An 11520-nucleotide genomic window follows, 5' to 3' on the forward strand; every position below is an offset into this window, starting at 1 on the left:
TGATTCTGGAGACAAAGCCATCACACTTGGAGGAAGGAAAATCCTAGGAGGAAGTCCAGGCCCAGACATCTCCTGTGGATGGGCCTCCTGTAGCCCAAGGGCTCCTTCCCACCCAGACCCAAGGGAAAGGACAGGGACACCATCATAAAGGTCACTCAGGCCTTGAGAGCCAGAGTTGTCTCAGCAGGGACTAGCAGGTCAGATGCTAGGACAGATATCTCCAGAAAACTGTTGAGATGCAAGGATCGGCAAATAAGTTCAGTACCTCCCATGGGGCCCATGTCCCCAACCCAGACTCTGCCAGCTCTAGCCAAGGATTCCAGGAATCTCTAGCTACCCTTTCTGTTGCCTGACCTTGGTCTCTGGGGATGTCTCTCTTTTGGTCAACCACAAAGTCCTCCTCCATCCCCTTCTAGGAAGAAAATTCCTCTAATTCACAGAAATTTTGGACAAGAGGAGAAAATCTATTCCATATCATGTTGATATATCTTCCAAAGAGCATGGTCTCTGTTTCCTATGACCAGGGATTTTTTTTTCTTCTCAAATGGTCTGATTCTTCTAATATCTGAGTGATATCTTCTATTTTTCTTGTGTTTGGGTACATGTTTTAGAAATCCAAAGAGTCTGAGTTTAGAGAAAAGAAGGAGTCATCCTCAACTTATATCAAGGGCCTGCTTGGGCTTCTCAAAGGTGGCCTGGGCCTTGGAGGGAGGTTGACAGTGGCACTACACACCTGTCCCCATCTCAGGTTAGTTGCTCCTGCTCAGAGGCCATATTTTTAAAATACTTTATTTTTTCCATAATACTGTCATTACAAAAAAATACAAAAAAAACTACTATAAAAACATTCAGGGGCTTGTCAAAGTGAGAAAACCTAAATATCCCACCCCAGGACTGGCTAAAGCAGTCTGCTCCCAGCTCCTTCACTATTTGATTTTTATACAACAGTGGGAGTGGGGTGGGGTTACATAGGCATAAAAGGGCTGGAAATTCCCCACACAGCCTCTAAGAAGGATAAGAAATAAGTAGCTTCACATATCATAAAAGTGGGATTTGGAAGTTTGGGGTGGCTAGACCCTGAGTTCAGAGGTGTGGGGAGAAACCTGTGACCCTGAATCTCCTGGTGAGAAATAGCTGCCACCCAAAGCCCTTACCCTTCTTGATGAAGGTTGGGAGATGGGCCCTGCCCCACCTCTTAGCTTCATACCTTAGGCCCCTCTTCCTTCCCTCTGACCTTGAACACTCCTCAAAGCAGCAGTGAGGACAGAACTTCCAGCTCTGTACTGTGTAGACTGAGCAGCTGTCAGGAGGCTGCTGAGGGCCAGTTTACCTCCCTGTCCCAAATGAAAAGTGTCTTGTGCTCAATGGCCCTGTTTCATGGATTGCAGACTGTTCCTTCCTATCTCTTCTCCTCTCTATCTCCTGGAGAGGCACAGACAGCTCCAGGACTTTGTGTGCATGAATATGTGTGTGATAATCTTGGACACTATGGACCTGGGAGTGGGGGAATGAAAGCAGTATCCTTTCTATCCTCTTCCTCCCCCAGCAGGAGGAAACCAAAGGGAAGGGAGAGGAAAGGAATTAGCAAGGCCAAGAGGGGAAAAAGGACATGCTATTTACAGGCGTGGACAAGGAATCTACATCTTCAAGTAGCACTCAAGTCACTCTCCAGCCACTGAAGTGGGAACTGGATTCAAAGCTAGTGACATGAAAATTGACCCCTGGCCTGGGCTAGCTCTCCCCACCTCCCTCCCACTCCCCCAAAGCAGCCCAGCTCTGAAAGGGGTCAGGAATAGGAACATTGTCCTGAAAATCAGTGTTTTTTTTGCATTTTAGAAAAACTCGCCAGTGTCCAGTGGACATCAAGCTGGGTGCACATCGGGTGGGGTGAGTGTGGGGTATTGCTGTGGTAGACTCTGCACTAGCTTGGGCAGAGCCTAGGAACAGGGTAGGTGTTGCTTCAGGATCTGTCGTGTCTGTGGTGTTAATCTGTCTGGGAAGCGAACTTTGAATTCCACAATGAGGTCTCCCCGCTGAGTGGGCACCTTGGGGAAGGGAAGGCCTTCCCCACGGAGTCTCTTCACGGTGCCTGGCTTGATGACATCATTGCAGGGTAAAGGGATCACCCGGCCATCAATGGTGGGAATGTTCACGGTGCAGCCACACAGTGCCTGGGCAAAACAAAGCAGAGAAAGAGGAAAAGGTAGGGCAAAGTTAGTGAGAAGAAAGGAGAAAGACTGAAATGGGGAAGAAAGTGCTACATGCCAGGGAGGTAGGGAGTTTCCTGTCACCCACACAACACACACACACACACACACACACACACACACACACACACACAATCTGAGCAGGCCTCACCTCCTTAAGGCTTATCAGGGCACTGTAGAGCACATTGGTGCCATCTCGGCGGAAGTGTGCATGGGGCTTATCTTTGAGCACGAAGACAATGTCAGCAGGGATGTTGTCAGGTGTGGCATCACCCTCTTTGGGGAAGGTGATTTTGGTGCCTTCCTTCCAGCCACGCTTGATGACGATGTGCAGGATTTTGTCCTCAGTGCGCACAGTTCGCCCATCAGGGTTGAGGCGCCGCCTAGTGATCTTCATGCGTTTGGTGGAGCCATGGTAGATCTCTTCCAGGGACACCCGCAGCTCATGCACCACAGGTGGGTCCTGAACTTTGCGTCGGGGGTATAGTGGTTCTGGGGCTCGCCTTGGACCCCTACTAAGCCCATTGAAGCCAAAACGGCCAAAGGCACCAAATGGGTCCTCATCTTCATCCACATCCATGTCATCTGGGTCAAAGCCACTAAAGGGCCGAGTGGAGCGGCTGCTGGCAAAGAAGATATCGAAGGGGTTGGAGCCACCAAAGAAGGAGGCAAAGGTGGCATGGGGGTCCCCATGAAAGGTGTAGTGAAAGGAGCCACTGGAGCCACCTGACGTACCACTGCCGGTCTTCAGGCCTAGAGGGGAGGAGAAGTTAGGGGCATTTTGGCCCATCCTGGTCCCATACCAGTCTCTTCCCTCTGCCCTCTAACTTCCAGTTCCTGGGCCTAGGGAAAGAAGCAACCTTTAACTTCAGAGAGGGCCAGGCTAACAGTAATAAAATCTTCTGGCAAGATTAATTACTACTCTTAATTAATTACATATTAAATAATAATGTATATCTTGAAGTTTGAGGAGGCTAGGTTACCATTAGATGAAAAAGTCAGAAGAGGAGACTTAGAGGATGTGACTTTCAGTTCTGTCATCTTTTCCATGTACTCATGGCCCAGAAATGTCTCACAAAGCCTTGAGTGGCTGGCCTGGTGTTACATTACAAGTCATACCTGACTCCCAAAGCTCTACTTTTATCTCCAAAGACATACAGGGCAAGAGGCAATCAGGCAGGATTTGACCACACAAGGGGTTAGTAAGTGATCAGCCCTAGATGAGATGGGGACACAATCTAGGAGGAAACCCACTTTTACTCTGCTTCTAGTAATGCTTCCTCTTTTCTTGACTCATGCCAAATGGGAAATTAGAAAGGCTCAAAAACCCAGGAATGATTTTTCTAGAAGTTTTCAAATATTTCATTCTCATACTCTGCTTACAGTGTTGCATAGCTACAGGGAGTGTCATTCATACATTGTTCAGACATAGACTACAATGGGAATGGAGCTCCCTCAAGTTATGCAACATCAAGCCCTAGGACCCACACCTAATGTAGACAAACCACCATGCATGAATGGCTGGCATCTTGCAGGCTGTGACCCCAGGTGTTCTCTCTGGAGTCAGGTCCTGTTTAGGGTTCAGGTTCCTGGATGGCACCTTCATGGGTGTGGTGGTGATGGTTATGGAAGTCCTGGGGGCTATGGGGAGGGGGGTTAACATTGAGAGCTGATCCAGAATACATAGAAGCTGAGGTGGGGCCCAGGCTAGAGGAAAGTTTTCTTCTCTTTGAGGTCTTTTATCTAGAATTTCAACTGGACATAGAAACCTGAGCCCAAATTAGCCTCATTTTCTGGGACCACAAGGGTAGATTTGGGTTTCATTAGAGGGGCCAAGTGTCAGGCAGTTCAGGTACTTATAGCAGCCACTCCTTCACTTCTCTGTCAAGTCAGGTGTGGCATCACCCTCTTTGGGGAAGGTGATTTTGGTGCCTTCCTTCCAGCCACGCTTGATGACGATGTGCAGGATTTTGTGATTATCAAGCAAGTTCAAGAAGCTTGGCAGAGCTCAGTGAGAGAGGGATGCTGAACTGATGATAACAGAAGGGGGTAATTCTCCCTGTGGGGATTCCTCCTTGACCACCACCACTCCCTTTTCAAGCTAGGAACAACTTGTCCCAACTCAGAGCTGCACACAGACTCTATGTGCCCAATTGTTCTGGCTGGCTACTGCGGAGGGGGCAGGGTGGACAGAAATATAACCAACATTTCCAAGGTGGCCTCTCCCTCCCCAGGCTGAGTGCAGCCTTAGGGGCCCCTGGAATGAAAATCTGCACCAGAATCTGGTGTCTGGGCTGATTTTGAGCATTGCCCTACACTTAGGCTTGGGCATGCAAGTGGTGGTAAGGTGAAGTTCACGGTAGCTGTCCCCACTCCAGCCTGCTTCCTAAACAAAGGTGAGGCTGAGTGGAGGAATGCATGCAATTCCGAGACAGGTCACATGGTGGCATGGTGTCTGCACAGCTTCCCTCTTTCCAACCCCTACCATTCCCATTCTTCTACCCCAGAAAAAACAATTTTTTTTTTCTTAGTTGGGAGAATGCTAGGGACTCCAGAAGGTGGCTGGCAAATTTGGGAGTTGGTAAATCTAGGAAACAATCAGAAGAGATAAAGGGAACTAGAAGCCTGGAGAAGAAGAAGGAGTGGGAGGACTGGGACACACAAGAGGATAAGGGTAGAGAGAAATGGAACACAAAGCAAGGAGGATGGAAAAAGAAAAAAGGAACATTCCTTTGAGTCCCCGCTTTGTATCAGTACAGTACATACCATTAACCCATTTCATTTTGAGGATAGGGTGGGGAGGGTGAAGAGGAGGAGAATGTGAAAGAAAGGTGGAGAAGAAGGATAGTTCCTCCCAGGAAGGAGAGTCCTCAGCTGTGACAATGTCTCTTAATATAGCCTGACAGGTGCCTGTGGCTGGCGGGTGGCAGGCAGCCCTGAGGGGCAGGCCCAGAATTAGCAGCTACATCATGCCCGTGGGATGTGCTGGGAGGGGCCACCCTCTCAGAGCCTTTATTTGGGCCTTTCCTGCCACCCGCCCTGTGTTTAGCCACCAGCTGCCCCTGGGAGGGAGTAAGATGCCAGTAGCAGTTCCCCTTCCACCCTTGGATCCCTGCCACTTCCTCTGGGAGGCAAAGCTCCATTTCTGTTCTCCTGGCCTAAAGTGGGCTGTGACTGGGGGAGGGAAGGGGACAACCATTTCTACTCTGGGCTCTCAGGGTTAATCCCCAGGCTGCTTAAGGGCCAGACTTTTATGCTGATGAATGTAAATGCTCTGTCCTCAGAGAGCCACAGGCACCCTTTCCCTCACCATTCCCATCAGCCAATGAAGCAGCAGGGACTTCAGGCAGGACTAATAAGGCTGGGAAGGAAAGAGGGAGCAGGGAGGCCTCTGGCTCCTGCTTCAGACCTCTCTAAGGCCTGAACTAGAGTAGGGTGGAAAGAGGCAGGAAGAACAACAGTAAGCTGAGGTTAGGTGGTCTCCTCTTTCCCCGGGGTGTCAGTGCTAGGAACGTTTGCCACCCTCACCCCTGCTCAGTTCTCTACCATGAGAGCCAGTTCACTCAGGACTGTTCACTTCATCCAGACAAACACAGGGGTCCGGGACTGGGCTGCAGTGCAGCCCTCTTACCTTCCTCCCCATACTGGTCATACAGGCTCCGTTTCTTAGGGTCACTCAGCACATCATAGGCTTCTGCAATCTCCTTAAACTTCTCCTCAGCATTGGGTTCTTTGTTCTTGTCTGGGTGGTACTTCAAGGCCATCTTCCTATAGGCTTTCTTGATCTCATCCTCGTTGGCCCCAGATGAGATCCCAAGAATCTTGTAATAATCTTTTCCCATTACAGCCACTGGACCGGCACTGGTCTCCTTATTTCTGAAAGAAACCCAGGGCCAATCCTTGGTGCCCTTATTCTCTACTGCTCAGAGCCCTGCTCCCAGTGATCCTGCAATCCCTAAATGACTTCCTGTTTGACCTTCAGTAGGTCATGCCTGTTCTGTGGGCCTCGGTCTCCCCATCTGTAAAATGAAAGGTTTAGACTAGATGATCTCTTCCAGCTCTGACATCCTAGATTTCGTGAGTCCTTCCTCAGCTTCTGGATTTTCCCAGCAGGAAGCTGAAGGTTATGGCCCACTTGTTGGGGCTAGGCTGAGGCCCAGGCCCTTGGGCCAGACTGAGGACCCCCGAGGTCCTTCTGAGTGAGGAGGCACTGTGGACTGACAGACCACACACAGAAGCTGGCGAAGGTCAGTGCACTGGGTGAGGTCACCTGAGCATCGTGGTCTCCTACGCCACACCTCAGGCACAGTGCCCAGGCTGAGGGCAGCTGGGGCAGTGGCACAGGCCTGGGTCTTTAGCCAGCTGTCCTGGACAGCCAGGCTGAGTCAGGGTATGGGTGTCTAGAGTCTTCTCTGCCATTGGAGACCCCAGGTCTCCCTACCCGTCCCCCAGACTATGCTAAGCTTCACGTGTGACTCAGATCACAGGGTGACTCACAATCTTAGGAAACTGCTGTTTCCAACACCCTCGTTAGCAGGGGGTGGCAATGTCCTTCCCCCAGTGAGGGCAGCAGTTGCCTTTACTCATTTCCTAGTGTCTACACACAAAGCTGTGTGTAAAGACTTGTCTGTGTGCCCGAACACCAGTGTTTGTGAATAGAATTGTCTGAGGATAGGGCCTTTTAAAACCTTAACTGCTAGGAGACAGCTGGGCACTAACCAGCAGTCCTTAATTAACCTTCCCTGCAAGATCCTTCTTCCCACTTGCCTTGTAGTTTAGAATCTGGCCCAGAATTGGACCCACACTCCTCTGATAACCCCTTTTATGTGGGTGCAGGGGCATCTGTTACATGAAGAAGACACATAGGGCTCTTATTCTTCTACTTGAATCCCTCCTCCCCCATACATGCATCTGTGGAGGATATGAAGGGAAGGGGGCTTTCCTATATCTAGAGCTATCTGGGGGAAGGACCAGAAGCCATTCTCTTGCCCTTCTGAGACTTGGCCAACTCATGCCAAAGCTAGGAGAACCAGAGTCTTTCTAGCAATGTCCTGGGCTGGCAGCCATAGCTGAGATCTGCTTCTCAACGCAGTGAGTATACAGGGTGTCCTGGCAGCAGTGAGGACTGTGACTTGGTAAGGGGGAGGCCTCCAAGGCCCCAGGTAGGCAGGGACAATGGCCCTAGCTCTTGCCCCCACAAGGCTTACTAAAGGTGGCTGGATTGACTCACGGTGCTGGGAGTCACCTCACTCTGATGAAGAGAAGGCACCATAAAGACACTCCCCCATTTCTCCACACCAGCATGTCACGTCTGTGGGGGAGACTGGCATTGGGGGAGGCAGAGAAGAAAGAGCATCTGGGGGAGGGTGGCCATTTTCAGAAGCAGCAGTAAAAGCCGTCTGAGAGGGAGCTGGGGGGTGGTCTGCCATCTCTGCCTCAGCCCACACCTTCTTTCCCCTGGGGCTGGGAAGGAACCCCAGAACATCAACAGGGTGCCCCAGAAAACTATAGCAGCTTCTAGGCAGAAGGCAAGTCAGAACAGCTTACCAGTCCACCCACTCTTCTTTTGCTGTCCCTGCATTACCTTTTCACCCGGCCAGTGTCCTCTTTGGCACCCACCTGCTAGCTATTCTAGACTCATAATTTTCTTGTCTCCACAGACACAGGGCAAACTCACTCAGAACCTGCCTATTTTTCCTTCTTTTCCTTTCTACCCTCCCTCACTCCCCCTACCCACAAGCCGCGTGGTACAATGACAAAGGAGCCCCATGGTATGGCACTGCCTTTGATGGAGAAGAATGAGGAGGATTTAATGTAGAGGCAGGAATGAAAAACGGGGAGAAATGGCAAGAGGGCCTATTGAGGTAATAGGGGAGAAAAACTGTTGATATAAATGAGGTATCCATGGAGGGAAAATAATAGGGGACAAATGGAAAATGAGTTTTGATGGGTGGAGAGCAAGAACTGTAGGAAGTTGAAGTGTTGGAGGAGATGTTTGTGAAAAAAAGGATTTGAGAGATGAGATGAATGATGGGGGTGCAATTCATTCAAATGGACAGGTGAGATAGAAGGGGGTTCTATCATGTAGTTGAGAATGAGATGAGGAAGCAAAGAGGTGATGCTCAGAAATGGCTGATGTGGAGAATTTGACTTGGCATGGGTATGAGCGCCCTTCTCAGGAGGGACTTACCGAAACTTTACAAACCCATTCAGCGTCCACGCTCGAAGTTTTAAGGGCTCCAGCTGAATTTTAAACATCAAGCTGGCTAAGAAGTCTTCTCCCCAGAAGTGTGGGAAGCTCCGGAAAGCTCCTCGAGCCTGTAGTGGGGGTGCTGCTGGGGGTGGGCAGGAGAGCACTGTGCGCTTAAACATGCCCAGCCAAGCCCCTCACCTCTGATTGCTCCACCGGAGCCTGCTTGGAATGCTGCAGCTCTGGAAGCCACCTCCTCAGATTCGTGGAGGCCCTTGCCCAGCAAGGCCTGTCCGATGCTTCAGGAGCTGGACCTGATCCCCAGGTGCTGAGAGTGAAGGCCGAGGGTCCAGTGGCCACCTGCTGTCAGGTGCAGCAGTGTCTGGCTGATTGTGAGTGGCTGTATGGCAGTGTGACAGTGAGGCTGGCAGTGGCAGCGTGTGCTTGTGAGTGGCAGTGTATGTACCTGTGACAGGTGTGATAGTGAGGGCCTGAGAGACAGCGAGCTCCTCTCGCCTATCTGGGGAGGACCCAAACCCAATACCCAAGAACCTACTCAATAAAGTCACTGACGGGGAGTCTCCTCCCCCGCAGATGGGCGGGGAGGGGCGGGGTAGAACTGAGCCTGGCCAGGACAAAAGGCGCTGCGGGGAGAGGAGGGGAGGGGGTTCCGATGGGCGGAGGAGGGGGTCGGTGATGTCACCCGCGCTGGCTGGCTGGCCTGCTCAGAAACGCCTCCGCCAGATAGAACCCAATCCGACCCGACACGACCCGACCCTCTCCCGACTCAGAAGCTGGCTGGCGGGAGAACCAAGCCTGGGGTGCGGACGCTGAGTACCTTACAGACCCCGATTTCCCAGTCTCCGCACCCCAACAGCAGAAGAGCCGATGGGCCCTTGGTGTCCCAACCCCCGATACCAAGACCCCCGATTCCGTGACACCCCACTCCCGGGACCCCTGAGTCCTGGCTCAGCGCCCTCACCGGTGGGGAGCTGCGGGTGCCGCCGCGGTCCGTCACACAGCCGCTGCCCCCTCCCCCGGCTCCGGTTCCGCCGCCTCCACTAGGGACAGGAGTCGCCTGCCCGCCGGCCGCAGACAGCGGGACCGGGAGCCCGCCCCCACGGCTCCGCCTCCGTGCTATCCATTGCACCGTCTGCCCGTCACTCAGCTAAGCCTCTGCTGTGATTGGGCAGCTTTCAACGAGCGGCTCAGTGTTAGCCACACCTTCTCCGCCCCTGTCACCCGGCCACACGCGCACACATTCCGGGCAGTGATTGGTGTGGGTCTGATTGGTGCCCTCTGGGATCAATCAACCACACCTCTTCGTCATCTCGTCGTGTCATTGGTGAAAAGGATAGAGGGTGACAACTCCACGCGCCCTTTGATTTTATTGGTTCGTCCGTAGGACTCAGACCCCTGCCAGGGGGCAACTATATTAGTCCAATCTCCGGTTTGAGAAGGTGGGACGTACTGGCCATCGCTCGAATCCTGGGAGAACCTTCTGGAACTCGTGCAACGTCAAAGGCAGCCTTAAAGGAAAACTGCGCCCACCAGTTGGCCGTGGCACCAGGCATTCTTTCCTTTTTTTCGTTTAGGAGAGTAGGAGGGAGAGAGAGAAAGAGAGAGAATAAAGCACTCTGGGAGGTGTAGTCCCTGGACCAGGGCTAAAGAGTCACCCGAGTTACCTGTCTTCCTTAGAACTGTGAATTGACCTCATCCTGGCCTTATTTAAGTTTACTTTACTTGGACCTGGGGTTGACCTGATTTGGCGTAAATGAGTCTCATGTTTGTAGAGTTTAAGCGCCCTTCCACTCTCTCCTTTATCAGTAAACTGGCCTTTTGCACCAGGAGTGACACCTCCATGATTCTCTTCCCAGGCAAACTGCCTTTCCATCCTCTCAATAATCCTTTCACCCTAGTTCCCTCCTGAGTAGCTGCTTCTCAGCAACCCCCACAGCTTCCATTTCAGGCTACTTATAATCAATCTTTCCTTTTACTTCCTCTTTGAGAGTTCCTGAATATTAACCCTTTTTACTTGCTCCTTTCTTATCCCTTATCATCTCCTGACTGTCCTCCCCCCACCCTTTCTGTCTTGGCCTCTTCCCCCCCCCCCTTTTATTTTCTCTCTCCTTCTTTTTTCTCTCCCCACCCTCTCTTTTCCTCTCTTCTCTCTTTCTAGTCCTGTTCTTAATCCTACCTCTTTATCTCTGGTCTCCCTTATCAGAGCTTCCCCTTTAACCTTTCATGTCAGTACCCCACGATCCCCTTTCCTAACACCCTCAGACTCTCCTATCTCACCCCCCGCCCATAAATAATTAAATCTTAGCTCTAGTGTCCCCGATGCTCAGAGCAGGCGGGGCTGCGGAGGCGGTCGCCAGCGGAAGCCGCCGCTCCAGCAGACACGGAGCCTGGCGCCCACGTTACTGTCTCCCAGGCCCATCTGTGCTGGAGGGAGCGGGGGTAGGGAGGGGGTAATCTGGGGGTGAAAAGGGGGAGGGGATCCTTTTGGGGGTGTCAATGACAAGGAAGGGCCTGGGAAGAAGCTCTTACCACTTTCCTGAGTTTTCCAGAGAGAGAGTTTAGATACCCATGAAATCATGCAAACTGGTTAGAGCTGGAAAAGCAGGCTTGGAGTACCTAGGCCCCAGAATAGAGAATGAGAAGGGTCTAGGGGTCCTGGGGTCAGGTCTCTAGTGTTCTTCATCTGGGCCTTCTTTTTATGGGGCTCCCCAGTGTAAAGGGTGTGAGTTTAAAGTAAGAAAGGAAATTAGGGTGAGAAGAGTATGGAGAGGAAGTGGGGTTAAGGGATGAGGAGGGGGTGGTGAGGTGGGATGATCAGTATGAGATGAGGGAGACATTGTTGAGGTAAGGAGGATGGGGGTGGGGAAGGGAGATATGGTGGGAGGCTAGGAGGGGAAAGGAATGAGGATGGAGAGGGAGGTGGGTTGGAGGATGAGGGGAGGGGATAGAGGGGAGGAGATGGCATGAGCCACATAATAATGGGACAGGGACATGGGGTAAGATGGAATGAGGAAGGGGAAGGACAGTGGGCAGTGATGAGAAAGGAAGTGTGACATGGGTATGGGAAGGATGGCATGAGGGAACCCAGGACTGATGCTGGCT

The 11520-nt window shown here is 51.7% G+C and overlaps 1 protein-coding gene across 4 annotated transcripts; it reads right to left on the reverse strand.

The window, feature by feature from the left end:
• Nucleotides 1–773: 773 nt before the first annotated feature.
• Nucleotides 774–9492, reverse strand: Dnajb5 (DnaJ heat shock protein family (Hsp40) member B5). Of its 4 annotated transcripts, none has more exons than XM_076845867.1 (5): nt 9380–9492; nt 8599–8725; nt 5839–6083; nt 2359–2960; nt 774–2171 (listed from the first exon to the last, which is right to left on the reverse strand). In XM_076845867.1, the coding sequence occupies exons 3-5, from the start codon at nt 6047–6049 to the stop codon at nt 1938–1940; spliced, it is 1047 nt and encodes a 348-aa protein (XP_076701982.1). In that variant the 5' UTR covers nt 6050–6083; nt 8599–8725; nt 9380–9492; the 3' UTR covers nt 774–1937. The 4 variants fall into 4 exon arrangements, with proteins under 4 accessions (XP_076701982.1, XP_076701981.1, XP_076701980.1 ...); XM_076845866.1 differs by having other exon boundaries at nt 8599–8863; XM_076845865.1 differs by lacking the exon at nt 8599–8725.
• Nucleotides 9493–11520: the final 2028 nt, after the last annotated feature.

This window comes from Callospermophilus lateralis, chromosome 2 (genome assembly GCF_048772815.1).
Source record: "Callospermophilus lateralis isolate mCalLat2 chromosome 2, mCalLat2.hap1, whole genome shotgun sequence".
In the NCBI taxonomy this organism is placed as follows: domain Eukaryota; kingdom Metazoa; phylum Chordata; class Mammalia; order Rodentia; family Sciuridae; genus Callospermophilus; species Callospermophilus lateralis.